At 33.6% G+C, this 27,317-nt stretch overlaps 2 protein-coding genes and 1 long non-coding RNA gene across 16 annotated transcripts in view; 2 read left to right on the top strand and 1 right to left on the bottom strand.

Annotated features, from left to right (window-relative positions):
- Positions 1-629: 629 nt before the first annotated feature.
- Positions 630-15,579, top strand: ine (solute carrier family 6 member inebriated). Of its 2 annotated transcripts, XM_081984685.1 has the most exons (16): positions 630-947; positions 2,505-2,601; positions 2,702-2,855; positions 2,930-3,238; positions 5,461-5,650; positions 11,123-11,313; positions 12,020-12,154; positions 12,212-12,434; positions 12,487-12,754; positions 12,809-13,037; positions 13,200-13,312; positions 13,372-13,512; positions 13,572-13,748; positions 13,801-14,001; positions 14,058-14,207; positions 14,268-15,579. In XM_081984685.1, the coding sequence occupies exons 3-16, from the start codon at positions 2,729-2,731 to the stop codon at positions 14,454-14,456; spliced, it is 2,643 nt and encodes an 880-aa protein (XP_081840811.1). In that variant the 5' UTR covers positions 630-947; positions 2,505-2,601; positions 2,702-2,728; the 3' UTR covers positions 14,457-15,579. The 2 variants fall into 2 exon arrangements, with proteins under 2 accessions (XP_081840811.1, XP_081840810.1); XM_081984684.1 differs by having other exon boundaries at positions 2,505-2,855.
- Positions 15,580-17,806: 2,227 nt separating this feature from the next.
- Positions 17,807-27,317, top strand: part of LOC145732420 (rho GTPase-activating protein 21-like) — an 84,125-nt gene continuing 74,614 nt past the window's right edge. For 5 of the 13 annotated variants that reach the window (XM_081984663.1, XM_081984671.1, XM_081984670.1 and 2 more), the window contains exons 1-3: positions 17,815-17,932; positions 18,086-18,403; positions 23,873-23,938. In XM_081984663.1, the coding sequence (XP_081840789.1) occupies positions 23,882-23,938 (57 nt within the window). In that variant the 5' untranslated portion in view covers positions 17,815-17,932; positions 18,086-18,403; positions 23,873-23,881. Of the gene's footprint in view, positions 17,933-18,085; positions 18,404-20,012; positions 20,153-23,872; positions 23,939-27,317 lie in introns of those variants that run through there. The other 8 variants (XM_081984668.1, XM_081984664.1, XM_081984660.1 and 5 more) reach the window with 4 other exon arrangements.
- LOC145732441 (uncharacterized) overlaps positions 19,501-27,317 on the bottom strand; it is a 50,961-nt gene continuing 43,144 nt past the window's right edge. Inside the window, exons 2-3 of the long non-coding RNA XR_014179010.1 lie at positions 19,791-20,215; positions 19,501-19,705 (exon numbers count right to left, since the gene is read on the bottom strand). This is a non-coding gene — a long non-coding RNA (uncharacterized LOC145732441). The remainder of the gene's footprint in view (positions 19,706-19,790; positions 20,216-27,317) is intronic.

Here is a 27,317-nt window from a genome sequence, read left to right as displayed (position 1 = left end):
TTAACGTTCTAACTACTAAACTTTAGAGATACAGGGTGCTACATTTTTATTTTTTTTATTGTGGGCTTTCGTTGGAGTTTTGCACTGGACATTTTTGGAGAGCCACTTCTCTTTCTTCATATACGTTAAGTTTATTCAGTATTTCTATAAATGAATTACCATTAAATATTCTTCGACTTTTTTTGTGAATTTTGTGGCCAAATTTGTTTCTCAAATCAGGCCCCTAATCTGCATCAACCACCTTTGATATTTTTGATGCTTCTTTATATAGGTCAGGTCACTTTGTCTTATTAGCCATGTATCATAAATTGTTAACACATAATGCATTAAAATTGAAGTCTTGAATAACCATTAATTTTCTAAGTGAATAATAATGTGGCCTTCTGACTCAACCAGGAAACCGTTTGCACATTCCAAACAGTTCGATTTCGCGTTTTTACCGATGAGTTAAAGCCATTTTATTACCATTTCAGTCCAAAACCAAATAGTACAAAAATTCCGCAAACCGTAATAAGTCGAAAATCAAACACGATAAGATGTTTTTATCAGGATTCAGTAAAGCGCCATTCATTCGTATCTGCCAACGCGGAGATAAATAGCCGCAAAGATAGTAGTAATCCAGAACAGAAATAAATATAAGTGGTGGGAAGCTCATTTACTCGACATTATTAACAACAATTCATAATTTTGTTGATTAGTCTTTTGCCGGCACCGAATCAAACGGTACCACGACGCTTTAGTAGGTACCTATTAACGGGAGACCGCTTTTTTCTGTGAAAGTTGATTCACTAGCGCAGCTTTCGGTTCTTCTTGTAATATTCTTCTCTTGTTGTTGATCTACCGCGATGACTAGTGATTAACAATTTGTTTAATGATTTTGTTTAGTTAATTAAGCCTGTGTGAAGGTTATACCCGACCCGGACCGACTGTATTCGCTGAATAACTAGGTAAGAGATATCTCACTTGACAAATTAAAGGTTTTGTGTTGTAGTGCGGTAATAAATGTATTCGGGTACCACTTTTTATGTTGCACGATTCAAGTTTCTCAACGTTTTAGTCTAAAAAACAATAATGGGTTACTCACACCTAAATTTATGAGTGGGATTTGGGGCTAAACCGCTAGGACTTAAGCTCTAGACGAAACATGTGAATCATATTGTATTAAACATATTAATATTTTACCATTAATCAGACAAAATTCCTTGTTTAGGTATTACACTACAATTAGAATGTAATGAGAAATCGAAAGATTTACCATAATACCTTGACAGCTACAGATTGATATATTATTACAAATTCGTCACGACTAAACAACTTATCATGGCTTAAAACGAAGGAGATTTATGAATATAGGAGTGTGGCAAAATGTTTCCTTCAATATCACCATACATGATTAAAAGTTAAAATACTTGACGAATTTCTGGTTATTACCATTTGAAATCCTATTAAATGCTTCTTTAGCGGTTTGTCACTATCTCTCTTTTGTAATCTTCAAATTTTAACATTTCTGCCTCTCCGATGTCAATTTTCTGCACCAAGAATTCAAAATATAAAATATATTATCATTTTTATACCTGCTCACAAAAAACGATTTATTTTCTTTACAGTGCTTTACAGTATTAAATATCTCTAGATGAGCTAGTGTAAATATATCAAGCATTTTCTTTCATAGTTCTCTGAAACTCAAATATAATAATAATATAAACTCCTCTAGGTTTACTAAAATTGTAGTTTTGAATTCTTTGAAAACATCTCCAGGAAACTCCCAATTTTTTTTATTGTAAAACGGATTTAAATTTGCTAGTGCTTTTAGTTTTTATTTTATGAGATGCAGAGCCTTTATTAGTAAATTTTCAAAAAGTATCAATTTAAGCTAGTAATTACCCATTCCTAATAATAGATGCGGTGCTAAGGTTATCTAAATTTATTTATTATTTCCATATTGGAAATGTAATTGCAATTATTAGTTGGATTATCGTTTTTTCTTCTTATGTAAACTTTTTCTCTGTTAATACATGAATGCACTTGAAACTTCTAGGTAAGCGTACATGTTGTCACAACTACGAAAAGATTATCAACATTATAGTAATAAACAATAGTTATTATCCATATCAGGCACGCATGATTTGGATTTATCAACTATACAATCGAGATTCTCATTTCTAGTTTATAATTAGATACATTGTTGTGTAACGACGTTCTTTTAGGTAAATTTGATGTTTTTAATGGACAATTTCCAAATCAAATTGGAAACGAACCAAATTTATAACTGTCTTGTCTGCATAAAGTTGTTATTATCGGTTATCATGAGCAGTACAATCTAAAAATATCTTCTGAGGGTAGTTTTATCATATCTGAATTGAAACCTCTCAAGCAAATTAAAATTTTTGTTAAAATCCAAGGTTTTACGCACTAGCATTAGAGTTCCATTGTTTACTATTTAAGTAACATGTTTGTAGAAAGTTTTATATTCAAAATTATTGATTTGAATCTTCTTGTTCCAGGATGTTGAACAATAGAACCATCATGGAAGCTTCAAACAGTCAAATACAAAACATTTTGCCGGGCGTGATTCGGTCGTAACAATAGTCAGTCGACGAGGTCAGAATAACGACAATATAATAAACAAATTGCACGGACGATTTTTCAATTAAAGTAAAAAATGTCTTCCGTACAAACTCAACCGCCTCTCAATCTGCAGTTTAACGCGATCAACAAACCGGCCAAGATGGGGGACGATAAGCCATCATCAACTAATTCGCGACTGGGTAAACGAACGTTTAATTTGAAAAGTGACGTGGAAACTGTACCAGAGGAAATTGATTTTGGGGACAACGGAAGTAGCGTTACTCAGGGTAGGATTTACGCTCATTTGCCATTCCCCTCTTTAATATTAAAACTTACTGAGCTATTAAGTTTAATATTTCAGATGATGAAGATGAGCGATTAGAAATGAAAGAACTCAGAAGTTCTGATCCTCTGCAACCTTCCGGAGTACTGGAACATAAAAGGTTTGTCGATGCACGTCATTCGGACAGCAAAAGCTCAAGCCCAGCAGGATCGTTACGACGAGCACCAAATAGACGACCATTTCTAGATCCCAGTCATCCATCCACTAGTACCTCCCCAAGTACCAACGGAAGCGCTATGGTTTCTAGTTTAAGTAGTCCGAATTTTCAAAGGGATCCTAGTATTCGATCGTTGAAGAACTATCATCATTTGATGAATGATATGCAAGGTAAATTTCCACAATTTAATGATTTAGTTACAAAATCCATAATTAGAAAATTACAGAGGAGATAGTAATTAAAAACTTATCAATCAATGTAATTTTTATCTAATACTAAGTTAATTAATTTGCTAATGAGAGAGATAACTAAAGGTTTTGACCTAAATACAGGATATTCCAAATGCTTCGAAACCGTCTACTTTTTTCTGCAAGGTTACAGCTACAAAGATGGAATATTGGAATATCACCTAAGGTTAAGAAAATCTACTTCTTGATGGTTATTTCGAATTTTTCGGGTCTAGGTCTTCAGACCAGCGACATCCATCATCCTTTTTAAAGGGATCGGTAATGGTTTTGATTATTTTTTCAAAGTTCCTAGCATAGCAAATAAATTCAGGCAGTTTTGCGAATCGAAATTTAAACTTTGAGCAAAGAACAACAGGTTTCATTAAGATACCTGATAACATCAAATTAGAAGGTGGATTAGGGACGAGAAATGTATACGGTAGATAGAGATATGAGTTTTTCATCGAGGAATGTATTATTGAATATTTCTCATATTTGGAGATGTGAACGTCTGCCGTCATCATATCTGGCCATCACGAGTAATGTTACTCATTCTATTTCATTTAATTGAATCATTTTCTATTCTCTGTAACTTGAGACATTAAAAGGTCTGTTCGTAGAGGGAATCTCCAACTAGTAATCAGAGAAATAGATACATCCATTGGCCACAAGTCAGAAAACGTCATAGTCACGTGAGCATTCAACCAATGAAACTTGACATTTACTGTTTCTGAGTTGGAAACCAGTCAGCGATTGCCTCTGCGAACAGAATTATAAATTTTTTGTGTAGTTGGTTGGTAGTAGCCTCTGTAAGGTATTTTTTCTTAAGTGGTAATGGTTGGATTAGGCCAGAAAAAAGCAGACGTTTATTGTCTACCACGAGTCGACGTTTCGACCACTGTTGGTGGTCATCCTCAGGACTCTAAAATTTTTATTATTCCTGTTTACATAGTGGTTACACTGAGGGTGTAGAATACATATCACAATTTAGCTCACAAAAATTAGCTTAATACATGAACTGACTCAATTTATATGATTGTTATAACACATATACATAATAAAACATAAATAAAAACACTTAATTATAATATAATTAAAGGACAAGCCTAAATCATGTAGATTTAGTACAAAAACAAAGAAAGGAACGTCGACTCGTGGTAGACAATAAACGTCTGCTTTTTTCTGGCCTAATCCAACCATTACCACTTAAGAAAAAAAGAATTATAAATGTTTGACACCAAATAATGTCAATCTATTTTGAAAGTTCAAAAAGTCATCCCTAATCCACCTTCTAATTTGATATTAACACTGTTTTTACTCAACAATGAAACCTGTTGTTCTTTCTTTATAATTTAAACTCAGATTTATCAAAACTGGCTGGATAAAACTTTGTTACAGTTTAACTGCTGATTATAGGAATTTTAGTAGAAGTGGGTCCTAAAAATTCGAAATGACTATCAAGAGAAAGATTATTTAACTTACGTGATATTCCAAAATTCCATAATTGTAGCTTTCACCTTGTGGAAAAAGGTAGACCGTTTAGAAACATTTGGAATACCCTAACTTCCAAAAGAGTTATTTTTTTGTGTTTTCCTTGCATTAATTTTTTTGCATCTCCTTCATATTCCATGCTCTATAATAGCTCAGCGGATTTACTTTGCTACATTCTCTCTGTTTATTATTCAGGCCTCCTACAACGGTTTTTCTGTTTATTTTAATATCACCCTTGTTGTTAATGTTACTATGTTTTTGCGTGGTTTTTTGACTGTATGTCTGATCTAGTTTCCTTTCGTTTTATTCAGCATTTTTGTTCTTTTTTTCTGTTTTTACTTCTGTGCTACGAAATGACTTCTCTCTGCTTCTCTTTGCCCAAGTTTCAGTATTTTTTCTTTCATTTTTATTTTCTGTTATTGCACTTCTAATCTTTGCTCATTAATTGTGCCGGATTTCTTTTTTCTATTCCATTTTTATCTCTTTTATTTTTGTCAACTAAATAGGTTTTGATTCTCTATTTCGCATGTCTCTCCATCCTCTCCAGTTTACAATTTTCGCCTAGGCAATAGTTGTCATTTTGTTACACTTTTCATTTACAGGTCTAATAAGACCTCACTGACACATTTTTCCTTCGTTTTGCTTTTTCTTGAACTTACTATTAACACTTTCAGGAATACCATCCAATAAACCCCCAAGCAGTTTAGATTCAGGGTATGGTATGAGTGGAAAACCATTTTCCGACGCTGGATCAGTACGTTCGTGGGCATCTGTGGGTATGGGATCCACTGATGGAAAAAAAATGATCGTTAGAAGGGTGCCAACTTCACCTGTGGAACTTTTCAACATCGTAAATCCTCCAACGTAAGTTTCTAACAAACTATCTCACATAGGTATTGGATCGAGACAAGTTTTTTCAGTAAATGCGTGTATAATTTAAACTTATAGAGATGATTCATAGATTTTCACATGTGTATCAATTGGTGAAGGTTATTTAAATATTTGGTGGTGGTGCAAGAGATGGTATGTTATCTCACAGATAAACTGGATCGTTAGACAAAAACTTGGATCTAAGCAGAGTTCTGTGGTTTCTTTTTAATCATTAGCCTAAACTTGTAACTAAAACACTTGAAAAGGATACCTTGGAGGATTTAAAATAACTTGTATTAAAAATCACTCGAATTTCAAATGTTTTCTAACTGATTACTGAAACATTCCTAATGAAAATTAAACAAATTACTCATTGTAATTGCACGTACTAAAGTTTTTTTTACAGAAGATTAATTTGTCATAAATTTGGTTATACCTATTATACAGTTATTCAATAAAGCTTAATTTTATACTGATTCTAATAAAATTCGTCACTATCAAGTATAATGAAAGATGCAAAACACTTTTGAGAATTTCTGCAGTCTCATTAAAAAAGATTTGGATAAATCAGTATAATAATACTATTCAACTTAGTTATTGCTGTTATTAGGGTCAATTAATTTTATTTTGATATCTTTAACAACAACATTTAAAAAATAAGTAAATTATCAGCAAATAATTATTTTGTGTTGAAAATATACTTCAACCAAACCATTTGTTATATGACTTTTTTTTTCTATTATGCATCAATAATTGCAAAAGTGAAGAAGACAATATGATAATTAGCCAAATCCATATATTAAACTAATATGATCTAAGCGTCATAGAAAAACCAATTGCTAATCAAAACACGAGAACTTGAAGTACTTTTTCCTACACACTTAGGTATATTGAAATGTATGAATAATTCATTAAAGCTCAACAATAAATGTCGTTTAACGAGTATTTGTGCGGGTATTGTTCAATAGGAAACTAAAAAAAGACCGGTAAATAATGTCGGTTGTTTTACCTGGAAAAACTATGACGATATTGTTTGTTATATAAATAACAATAATTGTCAATGACCTGTGAGATGAATACTTTAAGCCACAAATCATTTAAAAATTTACTCCTTATAATTCCATGTCGTTTTGTTTATACAAATTTAATTATCTGCATCATATGTCAAAAAGTCAGAGATGAATTTATATCACACGTGCGATATGACAATTTAATGCACTAGGTCTGCGACCTCGACTGATATTTTTAGTATTTCCACACACTCGTGACCAAGTCTCACGATAAACAAATTAAAACTTACAAGTATACAAAATTACATATTATTACAGTCAGTCGATTCCTAAGTCAATATATGCGAGCAGATATGGTTAACCATGAGATGTTGAACTTGTAACGATTAATTTATTACATAAAAGCTGCCTGTAAACTTGATTTTTGTAAAAATCTGTTGCCACGTTGATGACTATACAGTATACAGAGTTTTCATTAAATCTGGCTCATCTGCATCACTAATTTTTATCAGAAATACCTGATGAGTAGTAACAAAGTAGTTTGTGATGTCAAAAAAAATAATTTTTATTAAATTTTGTCCTATTATTAGTCAATTAATCAACGATTTAAACATTTTTTTAATCTCTAAATATTGCCTGTTTCACCTATACGTTATGAACAAATAATACCTTGGAAACGGTGTAGATTATAGGGTTCATAACAACCTGAGGGCATTATAGGCGGGCGTTATCATAAAGCCCTGAAATCTTTTTAAATATTAGCAATGTTATATTTTATCTTCCATGTCATAAAAACTACGCATTTCCTATCCTAGGATGCTCTTGAATTTTAGGTAATACATTTTCGTTACTTTTTTCTGCATTTTTATTTATATTTTCTAAAATTTCGTCCAACTTTTGCTATTTTCATGTTATTATTTCGGTTTATTCACTCGAAGAACTTAATTGTTGAATGAATTGTTCTTTTCGTGAATAAAAAATGATTTAAGTCACTTGCTGTATAAATAACTATCATTATACAGTGTGTCCATAAAGTATGGAATAAATTCAGGAAATTATCTTTCAGAAAAATGCTCGGACACGTATGTTATTATTTTAAAACGTGCATTTTTTGAGAAAAAAATTTAGATATATTGGGTGTCCCAAAATTGAGGTACGTACTTCCAGTTAACATTTTCAAATGAGAACAACCCCTATTTTTTGTTGCATTTATGGATTCTACGTCAATTTCTGGGTATCATCATGTAACATATCAATATTCAATATTCTGCTGGTTTTGTCTATGTTTGGGAAGGAATTGTGAGAAATCAGATTATTGGGCTTTACTTTTATGCAGAGACAATGAACGGTCCAAGATATCTTGATTTCTTACAGCAATCCCTTATACTTTAAGAAATTTATTTCGCAGAGTTAATAATCCAGTGACACGTGAAGAAAATTTACATTACGCAATAAAAGTTAGACATTAGATGGATTGGAGGGCGTGGATCAATTGAATGGCCTCCAAGATCTCCTGATGTTAATCCTGTCGATTTTATTGTTTTTATCTCAAAAATGTTGTTTACTAAAAAAGCTAAACCTGAATCAATCGAAGACTTAAAAACTAGAATTAGAAGAGAGTCTGCTAACATTAGGGGGTAATGCCAGGCACAAGGAGGGTTTCAGTTTGAACATTTAATCAACTAAATAATTATTTTTGATTATTAAACACTATTTTCAATAAAATATGTTACATTTTTCAACCGATATTTTCTCGAAAACAGCTGAATATCGACATAGGATATACTACATGAAAAATAACCAGAACTTTACGTAAGGTCCATAATTGTAAAAAAAATGGGAGTTCTCATGAAAATGTCAACTCGAAGGTTGTTTTGGGACACCTTGTATATCTAATTTTTTCCTCAAAAAATGCGAGTTTAAAAATAATAACATACGTGTCCGAGTATTTTTCTGAAAGATAATTCCCTGAATTTTAATCGAATTTATTCAATACTTTGTGGACACATTGTATAAAAGGTTTGTTACTTCATTGGTTGCTTTCCTCTAATGTTGTTATAATAAATTTGCGTTTATACTATCTTAATCAAATTTACTATTTGTAACGTAAGAACTTATTTATAGTTTTGGAAGATTTATACACGGTGTAATTTTTACCAGCGTTTTTCCTCAATATAGATTAAAAGCGCGTCAAAGGAAGTACGAAATTTTCCATGTTCATGCCAACCAGCTCATACAAAGTTAGAAACTTTTGTGTTAGTGAGCGTGTCGTGATTGTTACTAAAAATGGTTGGACAAAACTTAACTCACAGTTATCTTGCAGAAACGTATGGCAAATACAAAAGTGTGCCCACCACCTCAAAAAGGTATGTCCAGTTATTTTAAAAAGTTTCAGTGAGTGTATTTTTATTTTAAAAGCCTTTAATGACTTTCAATTCCAATTTTGGACTAATAAAATCGTTCAATTAAAATAGACCATCAAATTTTTCGCTCTAGCAAACCGGAAGGTCAAAATATCAACCTGAATGAAGGTCGTCAATTTGCAGGAAGCAAACACTTTGGTTCATTAAAGTTGGCAGGCAATCTAAAGCACATGCTTTTGGTAGTTGCACGACAACATAACATAGCATGGGCGGACATCTTAATTATGATTATATAATTGTAATATAGTTTCAGTTTCGTTGACGAGAACAAGGCAAAATTGTTTATGTAATATTTGGACGACTTCTGGAATTACTCTACTTTTAGAAAATGATGAAGTTCAATCAGTATTATTTTGCTAGTGTGCAGGAAAATAACTTGTCCTATCATCATCATCATCATCATCATCAAATAAATGGATTATTTAATTTACCTCTTATTTTATCTGGTGGTATCTTTATTGATGTTCTTATCATTTCAGATTTTCAATTTTATTGTTTGGATCGTTGCATTGTAAAGTTTTTTTGGTCAAGATCGTATTTTGTCACAATATCTTTTTGAAAGTAACAAATTACTTACAAATTACTCTCCTTTTGAGAAATTATTCTGGTAATTCTGGACTAGGTGTGCAAGTATTGAGTACCTACCTATTTTTCTTTATTTGCTAAAGTTTATCATATGAATTACGTTAGCAATACAATAATGGCATCTTGTGCACTTTACATCTACGTTAGGCCGATAATACGCAATTGATTTTCTCTAAGGTAAAAAAAGCAAAATGATCCAAAAATACAAAAAAAACTTATTCGACTTGTTTATTACAGCTGTAAAGTGTAATGGCTTGTTTTTAACCGAAAAATACAAATATTTAACAGATTTACGTGCAAATAATCGTCAGAGAGAGGTAAACCGTAGCGTCGTGGGATTTGAAGTAATGTGACAAATTCATACATGCTAATTATGGTAGATTAGCATTCTTTTTGGAAAGGTCGGTGATTTGATGGCAAATATCGTGGCATTCAATACATTTTTAAGTAAAAACGACTTCAATAATGATGCAGGCAGAAAAAACTAACTAAAACATAAGTAAAAGAGGAGAAAGTATTAAAAAGTAACTTCCCAATCAATATTGTTGGAATTGAAACAACCTGATGTTACAAAACAACCTTAAACACTTATTTTAATACATTTACATAAAACATTCACACACATCTGATAATTAATTTATACTCTATTTGCCACAATTTGTCATACATCAAGATTTTGTGATTTTATCACGTTTAGTAGCAGTTCGTATTTTGTTGAGTGTAAAAATGCATAACAACCATTATATAATACCGAAAAGAAATATGGGTTTATGGACCTCGGAACCACTGCGTTTATATTTGAAAACAAGGTAATTATTTGTGCAATTTTTTATTAGTTTTACATCAAAATGTCGTTTAGGCGAATGGAGTAGAAATTGCGCAAACGACAATTTAAAAAAAAATGGTTTAATTCACCGTGCAATCTGTATTATAGTTATATAAACAAACACTTTAGCAGTGTATGTTGATCATAAATAAGGACAAGGTTTCACATATCTGGTTTAGCCTTACAATTTAGTAATTTGTGCATACTAGTTACTTTATCATTTTAAGTGTATTAGCAAAACCATTTATAATTTAATAAAAAACCGTTAAAATGTTAAACAGACTATTTGATTTATGCATTAACAGGCTGTCGGATATGCTGATGAGAGAAAATGAACAATTAAATTTGCGCACACAAAAAACCACACAGGATATTATTTGCTTTAACACATTTGTTTAATTAGCTGGTTCTGGAAATTTATAAAATCCGGCTTTCCGCTTAAAAATGTCATTTATTTATTTTACATGTTGTTGTATGCATAGACCATCAAGAAGTTTGAAATGCTTTGAATGTCAAAAAAAACAAGAAGAAGGAGAAAGTTTTGATAGAAGATTGTACATTATCTTAATAAATAGTTACACTCATCATCACAGTCTCCAATTTGTATTATATTTTATTACAGTCCTCCTGGTGAATACGTTTATGATGATGAAAGTGACGATGGTACAGGAGATGATGAGGACAGCATCTACATAAAACCAAGAAGACAACACTGGTCTAATAAATTGCAATTTGTGTTAGCATGTGTAGGGTACAGTGTTGGATTAGGGTCTATATGGCGATTTCCTTACTTGTGCTACAAAAGTGGAGGAGGTAAGTTATTGATCAATTTCTAGCCGAACCTTGGTACAATCCTGAATATTTACAAATTAGTCTTGTGCTTCCTAAGAGTAATTGAAGTAAGCAAAATCAATTGAATATCTTTTAGTGACTGGAAAGTAACCTTGTTTGTCTATATTAAGTCATAACACATAGCATTGTAAAATCCACTCTGAGTCGTAAAGGAAGTGAATAATAAACACAGCTGAAGTAAGAAAAAAATGGTTATTTAATGAAACTTAACTATGACCGGTTTAAAATACAATTAGCACACATGCAAAGTAACACTAAAAATGTATTATGTGTAATCGTAATGTGACGTCAAGAAAAATGGTTACATAATGTTAAACAAGATCAGTTCTATAACCTATTAGTAATTATGTAAGTATACTACTTTTTAACGGAGTATAAACAAATGAAACGGTTTATGGATTTAGAAACGAAAGTCTGTATTGAAATTTATCTTATAAGAGTTACAGTTTCTGTTTATATGGTGAAGTACCAGCAATATTAAAGTTACTAACTTTTCATGTAAAGTTAATACATTTCCAGGAAAATAACAAAAATATGAAATTTATTTAAAAATACCTTGGAAAGCACAGGAATGTGATAATCTTTTAAATTAGCTAGAGATGTCAACCAAAATTAGATTAAACTCATGCAATAAGCTTACTTAACATTAACCTTTTTCACATTTCAGCTGTATTTTTAATCCCCTACGCCATTATTATGGTGTTTATAGGGGGCCCCATGTTGTACATGGAATTGGCTGTGGGACAGTTTACTGGAAGAGGCCCTATCGGAGCTCTAGGGCATTTATGCCCATTATTCAAAGGTAAACGCATTTTACAGGATCGATAAAAAACTGATTTTTATTTTTAAAACAAATTAGGTACTGGGCTAGGTAGCGTAGTGATCTCTTTCCTAATGTCAACATATTACAGTGTGATAATAGCTTACGGTGTGTACTACTTTTTCACTTCATTCCGAACCAAACAGCCATGGGACGACTGCACTCATAGATGGAACACCCAGTATTGCTGGACTCCTATACAACTTAGAGATAATACGTCTAAGCCTTTATATAGTCACAGTCCTGCCGAGGAGTTTTACGAGTAAGTGATGATTTAGTTTAGCAAAATTACAAAGTCATTAGTGAATTTCTAGTCGAAAAGTACTACAAATTGGTAAAGGAATTGAAGACTTTGATATCCTTCGATGGGAGTTGGTAGCCTGTCTTATATGCGCCTGGGTACTGATCTATTTTGGAATATGGAAAAGCATAAAATCATCCGCGAAAGTCAGATATTTCACAGCCACTTTCCCCTTCATAATAATCTTAGTTCTGCTAATTAAATCACTCACCCTGGAAGGAGCTGACAAAGGAATGCGATACTTTTTCAAACCCAAATTTGAACTTTTAGCCGATGCCAAGGTTAATTGTGTAATAAATACCAAAAAATGACATGTTTTATATAAAAATATTTAGGTGTGGGTCAATGCAGCAAGTCAAACTTTTAACTCAATGGGCTGTGCTTTTGGATCGATGATCTCCTTTGCTAGTTATAACAAATACAACAACAACATTCTACACGATACCATCGCAGTGTGGTTGGTTAATGGAATTACCAGCTTAATAGTGGGGATATTTGCTTTTGCCACTATTGGAAACATCGCAACAGAACAGGGAACTTCCATTGAGGATGTTATTGATGACGGTGAGTCAATGAGTTTGAAAAATATCTAATCAAACTAACTATCATTTCCTGCATGCTCAAACAGTGACTTCATTTTGGTCTTTTAATGAACATATACCGTTTATAATAACTTCTTCTTGAAGTCTCGCTGATGATTTTTGACAAAATTACGGTATTTTTCAGGTCCTGGTCTAATATTCGTAGTATACCCTCAAACCATGGCAAAAATGCCAACGTCACAACTCTGGGCGGTATTTTTCTTCTTCATGCTGATTTGCCTGGCACTAAACAGCCAAGTAATAACAAAATGCCTTTTCATTCAGGTTGTAAAAATTCTCATACAGAACTTATTTAGTTTGCCATAGTCGAGGTGGTCGTCACGTCCATTCAAGATGGTTTTCCCGGTTGGATCAAGAAAAATCTGATGTGCCACGAAGTTCTGGTACTAATTATTTGTGTGATTTCGTTTTTGTGTGGGCTACCCAATGTTACTCAGGTAAGAAGTTTTACTTAACTGAATTTCACTCTGTTTTTACTAGTATTTTTGTTTCCCAGGGTGGGATATATTTTTTCCAGCTAATAGATCATTATGCAGCGTCAATATCTATAATGTATCTGGCATTTTTTGAGGTGATTGCCATAGCTTGGTTCTATGGGGCCTTTAGGTTGTGCCAGAATGTTAAAACGATGACAGGGCGGCATCCTGGTTTCTTTATAAAAGCTTGCTGGCTGTGAGTTTCAAACAATTGACATAAAACACAATTTCCCAAACTTTCTTTTATAGGTAATTACCCCGTTAATGATATTTGCCCTCTGGGTTTTCCTAATCATCGATTACGAACCACCAACTTACAATAATGGGGCTTACCACTACCCCACATGGGCCATAGCAATTGGATGGATTATTTGTTCTCTGTCAATAATATGCATTCCAGCTTATATGATTATTGTATTTATTGGAGCACCAGGATCAACTTTCATTGAGGTACTATACAACAGTTGAAAACTAGTATCACTTTTGCAATATACAATCACTTACAGAAACTGAAAAGCTCTATTCAATCGGATTTGATAGACAAATGTCCTAAATGCGGAGAAACTGACTGTGATTGTGTTATAAGAGATGAAGAACTAGGCCCAATGTTGGTAATGCAAGCCCATCCTGAAATCCGAAGGGACTTAAACATGCAGGTACTAAATATATACATTATAATACAGTGTATAGAAGCAATGATTTGGTCTGATTTTTAGAACGGAATGGCTTTGTATGCCCCCGTACAAAATTATGGTATTAATAGTGGAAATGCCAGTCAGAGCGTTGGTGATTCCCCTAGATCGTCAGAAAATAATAACACTGATAGTTCTAGTCAGTATGATAATGTTAACGAAAGGCCTAGTAATCAAGTAGATTCAAATCCTAATAATGGAAGGGATAAATAATAATTCGGATCAAATATACATGGTGGCCCATAAGTCGCCCTTAAAATGAAAAAAAACTAATTACATTATAAAAAATATTTTTATGTTGTAGTAATCCGTATATAATGGGAATTTTTTTTTGCGCGACACGTTTTCGAAAACTTTACTTTTAAGATAACCCCATAAGAAGAAGTCCATTGGGGTCAGATCCGGACTACGTGGTGGCCACGGAATGTCTCCTCTTCGAGAGATCACTTTATTAGGGAAAAGTTGACGGACGACGGGCATAGCGGTGTTAGAAGTATGGGCAATTGCTCCATCCTGTTTGAAACCAGGTCTACGTATTGGAGCCTGGAAAATCAAACCAAAGCAACTCTGGAGTAAAAAAGTCCTCCTTCATTGCCATTTCAAAGGACTTATGGGCCACCTTGTATAACTGATTTATTGCTGCTACTTCATACCCTGTATGGACTTAGAGAAGGAACAGTTATTGCACAAGTCACATTAGATTAATTAAATATTAATTGTGTATGCCTGGTGCAATCAGTTTTATTAAAATCTATGTGGTGGACCTCAGCAGCGCCTAAAATTCGACAGTTTTAAAGCTACATATGGTGCATATTTTATGATAGTCAGAAAAGCAATACGAACATTACACTAGGAACAATATACCTATGTACTATTACTTTATTATTAATATATTTGTTAATATAAAATTGGGTTAAAATGTGTAAAACGTCTCCTCAGTCTAGCAAGAGTATTTAAAATTTAAAGTCTCCAAGTAAAATTTCACTAGAACGCAACATGCACCATGTGTCCAGAACTGAGTTTCTTTGGTGGCTTGAGCTCTAAAACCTACAAATTGTAGGTGCTGACGATGACTTCTTAGTCAAAATCATTGTTTTTGTAATCCTAGTTTAGATCACCAGATTGCACACAGCTTAATCAACCCGATTATAGTATCTGACAGCTTTTTTTGCCAAAGTTGCACTATAATATTGTTTGATCCGAAATAGTTGTATAAAAACTTGTAAATAAGTAGTTTAAGGATATTTTAGGCCTCATATCTCTAGGATAAAAAAATATTGTTGCTAAAGTTTATTATTCAAATATTATGTACAAAAATATAGTATTTTTAAAATTATGTTTCATATTTTTTTCCAAAAGTGGTTATGAAACAGTTCATAATCATAACCAAAACAAACTAGATTTGTAAACCATTAAATCTAAATCTATATATGATCAGTTAATAAGGTTTTGACATGAGTCATTACCACATTAGTTATTGCTAATACTCTTAATGTCTGACATGGCTATTATATCATCAATAATGACACACACCTATCATTATATCAATTATCTGAGAAATAATGCCCTAGGGCGTTATTCTTCATAATAACTGACCATTTTATTTTTTTTTAAATACATATCTACAGAATGAAAGTCAGACATTAAACATTGAAGACACCACAGGCTTTATAGAAAATATTATAATGCCCTTGGTGTTATTATTGATAAAATAATAGCCCTGTCAGACATTAATTACTATTAATCTCAATTAAGCAATCAAAACTTATAAAAACATTCATAAAATAAACTCACAGATGCAAAGTTTTTAGTGTTTTTTTGGCAAAACATACACTTTTCTCCCTCTACAACCTTTAGGGTTTGGCCCCTGGCTGTCCCTGCTCACTGTGTTTTCTGCAAACCGGACATTTCTAGATGGGTTTTCATTTATAAGATCAACTGAATAACTGTGGTCACTTCCTCTTAGCAAGGTGATACCTTTTAATCTAGATGTGCACTCTTCTCCCTGAATGTTTTGGTTCACTGCTTCTAAATGTCTTCCAATTGATTGTGAATGCTTATTATCATCACCAACTATGGTTTCTTCATCAAATGTAGCATTCCCTTCTAAGGTTTGAGATTTGTTTCTGTTATTCTCAGTTTCCAACATTTCAATTATTTTTTGCAATTTTTCAGTTTCTTGGTTAATTTTGAACAAAGATGAAGAAAGCATATGTTCAGAAAGATACCAGTTTGATACTTTTTCCTTGAACAACTTGACTTCAGCCTCTACAAGCTCCATAGCATGGTCAAATAATTTATAAGTTGTACAATTATTATCCATTGTTTCTTCCTGTCCCTTCAATTTTTCTTCATGTATCTTTGACAGTTCTTTCAACATTCTGAGTTGAGCATTTAATGAATTTTTCAGTGGAGCCTTACAGTCTTCCAAAGTTAGTGCAGTTGTATTGTGAAGTAACTTTAATTTTGAATTTTCGCATTGCAGTTGAGATAATTTTTTGTGCAATTTACCTTGTTCATCTACAATTTTAAGAAAGTTTGATTTCATGGAGGTTAATGTTTCCTGAGTAGTAATTCGCCTCTCATTTACTTCAGAAAATAATGATGTACTGGAAGGGGTGTTTTCTATTTGACTAACAATTGGTTGACTGAAGTTTTTTTGTGTATTGACTGCTAAAAGTTCTTCATTTAATATATCAATGTGCTCACTTTTCTCTTTTAATTCATTTTTTTTCTCTGCCAAGGAGATACACACTTTATTTATCTCCTTCTTCAGAACTTCATAGTGTTTCAGATCTTCATTAAGCAGTTTTTCTTCCTCATTAACAGTGTTGATTATGCTATTCAGTTCATCTTGTAACAATTGATTTTCATTCTGTATATGAAGATGGTCTAGATTCAATAAATCACTTTTAATATCAGTGACACTTTGCCTTTGTAAATCTTCTAATTCCTTTTCCAGTTGTGAGATAATGCCATTCTTTTCAGCTAATTTATGGTTCAGTTCACTTACAGCTTCTTGAAGATTTAATTTGACAGTAGATATTTCTTCTTCCAGATTGTGTATTGTACTTTTCAAATTGGTAACTTCTTCATCAGCACCACACTGTAGATCAGCCTCCTCGTCCTCAATTAACTGTTCAGTTGATTTTATTCGGCTGGATACTTCTTGCAAACTACGTTTTGCATTTTCCAGTTCTCTTAATAGTGGTGATTTCATATTTGAAAAAACTCAGATTTTAATAAATATTTGGGTCCCAAAACTTATTTAAAAGGAGAAAGATTTAAATAATCCGTTATCAAGATTTTTGTTAGGTTAGGAGTTACTAGTTGGTAGTGAGTGTCATTGTGGTTTAGGAAGCTCACGTGACCACTAGTACTAAACTTATTCTGGAGTCACATGGCAAAGCTTTATCCTTTCTTTCTAACCTACCCCTACCACATTTGTCATGACGTGAGGGATGAGGGGTTATGGACATGGATTCTGTTTACAGTCCACCGTCTACCGAAAGCTTTAATCACAGGACCTTGTCTCCGATCACAGATAATTTATTGTTTAATTCTTTAATATTTTTCGTCTTTGAACTTTTTTTACATGTCAATCATGTCATGTGTTCCAATCCAATCACCAATCTACAATCTACCTAAGGATTTAAACGTTGCCAAACTACCTCACCCGTAGGTAGGAGGTAGGTCATTTGCTATACATTGCTGTTTTGCTCACACAGTTAAACATTTATTAAGTTTTGTGTGGCTATGAGGTGCCTTGTGAAACAAGGACAGACATATTAAAAAACTCTTACTTTACCCACTGACTTTAAAACTGGTTAAACTTTTTTCAGAAAAGGAACTTAGTTGTCATACAATTGTGACCAACTGGCAACATTGAATATGACCGGGGTTACGGACTGCGTTAACGTTAGTTCACAGAGAGAGAAGCCAACTTCGTACCGTTGGTTGTGTGAGACGGCGACGTGTTTCGAGCGAGACGGTTATATCGATGATTTTCTGTTTCCTACATTCTAAATATGTAATAAAATGGATTTAATTCTAGTTTAAGCAATTTCTATCGTTACGAAAAGTGTTTAAAGTGCGTCTGTTTGTGGGTTAACACGGAAATGGATATAGCTTTACCAGCTTGAAGATCCTCAAACTCTAAAGTAAGTAAAAAAATCAGATTAGCTTCATGTTTGGTTATGTTACGTTGTTTATGTTCGACGGAGCACAAAAGAAGGTGAACTGCCAGCGTTTCCCTTGTAATTTTGAACTTAATACAACTTGCAATAATTGTTGTTTATAGCATAGTGCTGATCGATATGTTATTACTCATTTATTTATTTAACGTTAATTGAGAAGTAATTATTGATTATTACTTATTACACATACACTTAACAGGTTGCTATGTTCATTTTACTTTACAGCCGGTCGGTTCTGTAGTAGACTTCTCTAGCATTACAATCTGCCAGATCCGGGTTTTAATACATTAAAATCATATTGGGCAGCATGGAGTATTTTTGAATGACCAAAACAGAATAAAGAAACCAAAAAGAAAGTGGGTTTACATATTGGGAGCAGTGAAAAATGATAATGTTTTGTATGCAATTAAATTATTAAGGTAGGTTAGGTAGAATTTAATTGAAATATGTACTGCTCTATTTGGATAAGTCTCATAGTCATTCCAAGATTTCAGTATCATTTCACTGGTATATTTTTGACAGATAGAAAAAGACAGTTTTTGCCCTCATTAATAGCAGTTTGCCAGTTTGTGACAGTTCAGGTGCAAAATGTCCCAGTCAAAACAACATAACTTTAGCAAACTTTAAAATACATTGGTAATGGGTCAATAGCTATCTGAGGCAAAATTAGATTTTGCTTGTTTATCAGGAATGTAGATTATTATTATGATCTTTATCTTTAAACATGGACAGGACACTGTCAAATGTCATTTGTTTGTCTTTGTCATTTTTCTCTGTGACAGTTGGATTAAAAAATTTGATTGTCAATGTCAAGATCATTTTGTGTTTGGGTATTAAGTTTTCTCCAGGGTTTTCCATTAGGTTTTTCTTTTGGAGTTTCCATCCCTATGAATGATGGTTTGTATGTTACCATTAAAGCAGGCATATCATATTTACAATTTTGTAATGGATCTAAGAGGAGCAAGCACGCGGAAACCAAGCTGGAATCCAGGCCGGCTCAGAGGCAACAATAATTAATCATCTCCTTATTTTACACCAGTGACACTAAAGTTAAGAAACAGCATTCCAAGCTACATGTAACATTTCTGCAACGTGACTCATGCCCATTTCACAATAATTAGTAGCTATTACTGTTTTCTTAAATTTTTGGATCTGGTTCAGGCAAATATGTCTAGGTCTACACTGTCTATCACGTAAAGTGATTGTAGAGTTGAGATGTGATGTAAGTCCTAAGCCAGAACAAACTACTCACACATTTTTAATTATCTGAAATCAAATAGTGCCTTTGCTTAATAATAGAAATATACTTACAATCTGCTCGTAATTAGCGGTTTACACGCATGTGACTCACCCTCATGTTCGGTATGCAGACGACATGTCAGGTGTGTGTTGTGACGAGTGAAGGCAGCTATTCTGGTCACTTCTCAAAAATCATTATTTCTAAATTTTTTGGCTAACAAACTATTGGTTGTCACTTTACACAAGTCGGATTGTCTCTTGGTGTCGGATACAGAGTTGTGTAACTTTTTAGCTGTGAATCGGATCCAGTTCGTTTTATGGCACTGTGAAGGTTGTTAGCAGTTTCCTGTTAGAACACTTATGAAGTTGATTGAGCCAGTTTGTCGCAACAATCCTGGAACTGGATCAAGTGCATCATGTTTTGTTTGTGACCTTTGAAATTTGGGGTTGACCCTACATGACCCAAACGTGCAGGTAACTGTTGACGTCTGAGCGTGCCTGGGCCTGGGATGTGTGATGATGGTTTTATCACATGACCTGTTTAACAGAAGTTCTGATTGGTTTCATGTGACTAATCCCCATGCCATTAGTTCCTTACACTTGTATCAATAAATACGCACTATCAGTTAGCCAAGTTTATGCAACATAAAGATTATAGCCATGTTAAAAAAGTCTGAAATTGGCAAAACAAAATAATTGGAGAGTATTCTTGTTTTACATCTATTATTAGACGAATCGTCGCTTTGGCAAACTCAAATATTTGGATGAACCCGCATTTATGTGTGTTTATGAATTAACACATTGCATGTCCAAGCATCATCCAAATAATTCAGGAAATTAAGACTTACTCATCATTTAATCTCCCACGCTAATTGGTATAGGTGTAATTTGTTAAAGTAGTTGTGATATTTGCAAAGCACCTACTAGATAACATACAAATGTATGGACCATATTTAAGTTTCATGAAACACAGGCTGCAGTTTGGTAGAAGAATTCAAAAAACTTAAACCAAAAAAAACGAAAGAAGGTTAAGACGCTATTGAAATCAAATTCAATGAGGGTACTTAAATAAAAATCGAAAAATAACCCAGACACTCGTTTTACAAGTGAGATTAAGTGACTCGATAAGTGGCATCATTGACGGATATTAAGTACGTGTTTCGTTTCATTTACTTAATTTAGCCCTCACCATAAACAAACGCCAGAAGAAAAATTCTGTTGTTTGTATTGTAGGAGATAATAAAGTTGTTAGTTCCTACGTTTGAATTAATTTCGGACCTGAGAGATTTTCACATTTGGGATGCGAAATCCCAGTGTGATTCGTCTTTACATTTCGATTAGTTGGTGTAATTGGCTATTGTGTTTGCGCCTATCTGAAGCTACATTTTCTGTGGTGACCCTGAACTGAATGATGACGAATGCAGTCATCACTGGGATTAAGGTAATCGCGATTACCCACTCTTTTATAGCTTTTAGATTTCCTTTATATCAATGTTGTTATGCGCACACTTCAAACTGAGTAAACGTTTGCTTTTAAATTATTAATGCACACTGTAATGTGTTTCTTCTTTTCGTCAGTTTGGACATGTGTCAAAACGATCAATCCCGACATTACCTAATTCGAAATTATGCTATAATGACCTTTTTGTTTTAACAGAGAATTTGCGTGGCAGCCACCAAAACATGCGTGCATTTAATTTTATGTAATTGACGTTGCTGCCATCCATTAACTAGATACGCAGTTAATTAACTGTTACGTTTTCTATTACAAGCTCTTTTCGTTCTAACGGTGAATATAGTAATTACTGCTTACCTGTCAGGTGATGGTGTCTAAGTTGGATTTGTTAGTTGAGTTTAAATTTAATTTTAAGTCAGCGAAATTAATGTCCGTTTTCATTAAAATAACTTTTTATCTACTCACTTAATTGGAGATATTGACCCTCCATGATAATTTTCTAAAGTGATTTGATACTGATCAAGACTCATACAATTGGCTTATTAATCAACTATAATAAAGAGATTCAAACCCAGTTTTCTTCTATTGAAATTGGCATGCAGCTCCTATAACATAACACTAATACACGTGTTATGCTTCTATTGGAAACTTAATGACGCGGATATGAAAGCAAAGTTTTATGAATAGAAACTGAGAGCTTGCTAATGTGTATATCGTCCATTCTCGTTTTCTATCACCATTTTCTTCTCACCGTTCGGCGGTCATATACGAAAAGAAAACAGAGTTGCAATATTGACAAAAATTACTTATTAATGTAAAGATCATATTTGTTTGCATAAGTTAGTAGAAATAAGCTTTGTGTATTTTTGGAACTTTTTCGATTCCACATACAAATTTTATTAGCAATACAATTTCCATTTTACAGGGTTTTTCAATGAAAAGTAGCCACCCTGAATATCTTCCAAAATAATTTCTCTGTTAAAAAATGCTAAGACACGTCAACAAAGATTGCAAGGGGGACATCTTTTTACTTAGGATTTGAATTTCTGCCATCAGCCCCTTTGCCGCCATAGCCACCCCCACTAAGTTTTCAAATGGCACCATACCCTGTGTGGCACATCGTTGGAAAGGGTATTTCATAAGGAATTAATTGCACTATTTTATTTGCACATTTGCTTTGAATTGAGACCAAAAAAAATAAAAAATACGTTTTGTTAAAAATATTTTTTGTTAACTGCAGAAATAATAGCAAATAGCGGTTATCATTTAATTAATGGCTCAAAATAACCTCCGTTAACTTCCATACAAGCAACTTTGGAAGTGTCAGTTGTCGGCATTCATGTATTATTCTCTGCCTAAGGTCTGCAATATTGGCCGGCTGTGTTGCATAGACTTTAGATTTTAAATGCCCCCATAGAAAAAAATCCAACGGAGTGAGGTCGGGTGATCTCGCAGGCCATTCCATGGAACCACGTCTACCAATCCATCTTCCAGGAAATCGATTGTTCAGATATTCTGGAACGGGAAGTGAATAGTGTGGAGGTGCACCGTCTTGTTGGAAAATTAGTTGATTTTCAAATAAATTTTCATCGTTTTCTAGTAGCTCTGTTATGGTCGGATCAACAGTGGTGTCAAGAAGCTCAAGATAAGTAGCGCCATTCAAATTACCGTCAATAAAAAACAGACCAACGATGTGGTCTCCTAAAATACCTGTCCAAACATTAAGTTTTTCTGGATATTGCGTATGGGTTTCCCTCAATCAATGTGGATTCGTGTCTGACCAATAATTACAGTTATGCCTGTTCACTTCTCCATTAAAAAAAAACATACACTCATCACTGAAGCAAATATTGTACAACAAGTTCACGTTGTTTGTCAGATTAGTAGACATAATTTCACAAAATTGTAGTCTTCTATCATAGTCATCTTCATTTAATTCCTGGACCAATTTTACCTTATATGGATGAAAATTGTGTTTTTTTTTTAAATTCTCCATACACTGCTTGTCGAAACACCCGATGCATGGGAAATTTGATTTAAAGACTGATTATTATCCATAGCAACGTGTCCCAAAATAGCAACTTCAATTGGTTCATTAATAATTTGTCTTTCAGGTTGATGTTTTTTGTTTGTCACTGAACCCAGTTTCCATGAATTTTTGCATCAACTTTAAGGCATACTGATGACCAATTAATTTATCTGGTCGTTATGTTTGAAATAAAAACGTACAATTTCTATTCTTTCGGCAGTCGTGTAAACCATATTGACAATGTTCCTTCAAAACGAACTTACAAGTTGACCGACTGAGGAAAAAACATGGAATGGAAAACAGGTATTCGGTAGTGTTATCAGCAGTTTGACCAAAATAACAAAAAAAATTTTTTATTTTTTTTGGTCTCAATTCAAAGCAAATATACAAATAAAATAGTGCAATTAATTCTTTTTGAAATACCCTTTCCAACGATGTGCCACACAGGGTATGGTGCCATTTCAAAAAATTAGTGGGGGTGGCTATGGCGGCAAAGGGGCTGATGGCAGAAATTCAAATCCTACGTAAAAAGATGTCCCCTTGCAATCTTTGTTGACGTGTCTTTTTTTAACAGAGAAATTATTTTGGAAGATATTCAGGGTGGCTACTTTTCATTGAAAAACCCTGTATATTTGTCACACAACATCGAGCTTTCTCAAACTGGTTACATATTACTGTCGAATCTTATCCTGTATTTGTTTTATTGCAGTTTGTACCAATGGAAGAAAATGATGAAAACTACGCATCGGATTTGCCCATTGCTGAAACATCTCAGGTAAGTTCCCACCCTTTAGTGTTATTTTTTCGTTTGAGAACACCATCAAATACACAATACATACAGATATTATCTAGGGACGTGGGAATTTAAAAAATAACCAGGATGATGAGTGTAAAAGTGAGCTGTTTTTTAACCCCACATAACTGATATCCCCCATTATTTCTCGTCAGGTGACAGTTACCCAGTAAATGGACAGAAACCGTTACCCTTTGTAGTATTAGTGCCTCCGTTTACGGTCTCCAGTTAAAAATAATGACTCATTTTACGGCAGGAGTATTATAACTGTTTTCCCTTTTTTTTAAGACAGGTTAGGGCGGTTATGAGGATTTTCCTTTCTTCTCTGCTAGTTTTTAAGGATATTTTTAATTGCACACATTTAAAAGAAACCTTTGAACAATGTAGTCAGCTAAATAAATTTGAACCGCGCTATGTGTATTCACATAATTATGATTAATGATTGTTCAATGACTTGGATTCATAAAAAAATTCTTTGAGAATAATTACATACCTGACGTAACCTAAAAATGAAAAGTAGAAAGTCGAAAAATAATTGCACATTCGAACAGATGCCTAATTCTAAATAGTGAGAGATGAGAAATAATTTAACTAATCATGTGGATCACATTAAGTTCACAATACATGATGTTTAGAAACAAGAATCTCATTGTTATTGCTTTATCTGACAAGTTGTTATAGGAGATTCAAGGCACACCCATTATATAGTCAAGTCAAGGACCTTTTTCAGTATAAATTTGACTGTAGGGTTTTACTACTACTATCTGGGACACCCTGTGTATAATATACCTTTGGGCTACCACCGAGTCACTGATTTCTAATAAAAGGAAAAATACTAAATCTATTTTTGGATGATACATCAAGTGAAAGTTTGTTTTTGGTAGCTGCTGTGTGAATGTACTTCAAAGACCCCTGTTCGGTTTCAAAGTTACGAAATGTTTATGCTTTGGTCATGAACTTGTACGTACAATCACTTGCTAATAGTGTAAACTTAGGCAGAGGTGCGTTTCTTTGTACACATATCGTATTTATTTGAATAATGAGCAATATTAGCTATCTGTAACACACTCGCCTGGTTCCTATTGTAATCATACACGATTTATGATAATTAGATTACTTAGATAAGGCCAAGCAGAACGGGGGCGCCAATATTTTTTCAAATTGCACCAATTTAACGATGTCATTATTTTTATGCAGTCCAAGTAGTGGCAGATGGGCTCGAACCATTTATCTCCGGGTCTGAATTGCACCGTTATATCGTCGACTTAAAGGCACAACACAGGAGACGGGAGAAAGAGCAAAGAAGAAAGGCGTATGTAAATGTGGTGTTTTGATGCCTCAACGAGGATGACCTGAAAATATCGTCTGTACTATATGTTTACACACAAGTAACGTATTGAGATTTTTGCCCAAACTTCTCTTAGTTTATTAAGTCTTCTAATCTAAACTGCTCGTTATTTTTGGTCTTTTTTGAGCGGCTGTTTATTCAAATTGATTCACTCGATTTTACTAATTTTTTAAAAAATTGAGTATTAAAAGGTATTTTCTTTCTCTTTCTGATGACCTAAATGATCCTTTTGAAAGTTGGTATAACTGAGGTGAGGTAGTCAAAAAATGAAAATGCTGGCAAATTTTAGGAGAATTCTATTGAACATTTATTCTTCGAAACTTCTGAATAACACTGTGTATTAGGCAGGGTTTGAAAATATCATTATATTTATATAAATATCATATCACATGATATATATCCTAAAAAATTATTAAAATCGAGTGACTGAATTTGAAGATATAGCCGCTCAAAAAAGGTTATTCTTTTTGACGAGCAGTTTAGTAACTGGATTTATTTGTGTAGATTGTTATTTCTTGAAATATCTAAAATCGCAGTCAGTAACTGTGTAAGTGTATTCCGAGATTTATGGCTTGTGCCATTTTAGCCATTGCATGTAAAAATAACCAGGACAATGGCTGATTTACAATGGATTATACCAACTGAATAGGGACGCATCGGTTTTTGACAAGAAAGAGTGTAATATCTTGACCGACCATAAATAACAATGACCACGTGGGCTTTGTTTTTTCGACAATGAAAGTTGAACTTTTTCCGGGTCTTGACACTTTTGGAACGGAATTACTTATGACAGCGCCGTAATTTAAACATGTCATTGTTTGGCGATGATAGATTTACCAAGCAATCAATTTCTCACGTTACAATTTTTATCGACTTTTTGTTTTTTATCTTTTCCTGGTCGCGCTTTCTCGCCTCTCACCCACTCTGGTGTTCCATGTGTGACGCGTACCTGACCAGGGACAATGCAGCTGTCTGCATGTCTACGTTGTATGACTCGTTCTTGTCTCAGATCATTACACGTTCAGGCGCTAACAGCCAGATCTACATGAATATTGAACAAGTAGTCTAAATACTATTATTATTCAACGTGATTTTTTAAGTGGGTTATTCTCCCTTGGAAACAATGTTGCCAATAGTGTTAAGTGCATGTAAAATTGCCGAAAATCATGCATGAAGGTTGTTGATGGTTTTTCTCAAGTAACCACAAGATGTCTGAACGCAAGATTTTCTAAAATTTTACATGTACGAAAAGACAAAATACACAGTTATAATATGTTCATTAGAGATTGCTCCTTGGCTGCTCACCCAGAGTTCGTTTATTGCTGCATGAATTGACGTAGCATTATTTAAAGGGACATTTCGCATTTTATTGATAATAATTTCGTGATGGTTCTCGTTAAGTTGCAGATATGGTCTAAGTCTAATTGAAGCGGTAGAGGCACTACCCGTCCTCTTGTTGAGTTGCTCTTCTTTTACGCCATTTTTTGCCAAAGATGCTCTGAGACAATTTTTGTCTCTTTTTATACCTAAACCCGCATCTTTAGCTGAATTTTGGGTTCATGTGCTTATGGTATTTCGGCCATATACCATTTTCCCGAGCTATACGACGAATTAAGTGTCAAGAAAAAGCGTTTACAATGAGTATCTTTTCGCTTTTCTATGTATTTGTTGAACTGATTTTACAGGGCATAAGTTTGGGTCTACCTAATTTGGCACTAACCACTTTATTGTCAGCACATTTCTTGTCACCTCCTTGCGCCATTTTGGAGAAAAATGGATTATACTCAATTCTGCCTGTGTGCTGTACAGGGTGCTGCATTTTCGATGGTTTTACGGGGTACAGAGAAAACGGTAATAGATAGAAAAAAAGTAGCATACGTGTTCTGATCTCTTTTTCTGAGCTGAGATGACTGGCGAAAAGTGGGCGGCGCAAACTTTTTTTGTTTCAAAGATACGGGGGGTTTTCGAAAATTGGTAATTTTTGAACCTCTTCTGTATTTCATTTGCTCTTAA

This window comes from Ips typographus, linkage group LG8 (genome assembly GCF_016097725.1).
Source record: "Ips typographus isolate SLU linkage group LG8, UJ_Ityp_2.0, whole genome shotgun sequence".
In the NCBI taxonomy this organism is placed as follows: Eukaryota; Metazoa; Arthropoda; class Insecta; order Coleoptera; family Curculionidae; genus Ips; species Ips typographus.
The sequence above is the reverse complement of the archived record's forward strand: the minus strand, read 5'-3'. Positions and strand labels throughout refer to the sequence as shown.

Excerpts from the sequence above, each read along its gene's own strand:
- ine (XM_081984684.1), top strand. The coding sequence starts at position 2,663 with ATGTCTTCCGTACAAACTCAACCGCCTCTCAATCTGCAGTTTAACGCG. Across the intron at positions 11,314-12,019 it reads GTGCTACAAAAGTGGAGGAG|CTGTATTTTTAATCCCCTAC; the intron begins GTAAGTTATTGA and ends TTCACATTTCAG. Across the intron at positions 13,038-13,199 it reads TGAGGATGTTATTGATGACG|GTCCTGGTCTAATATTCGTA; the intron begins GTGAGTCAATGA and ends GGTATTTTTCAG.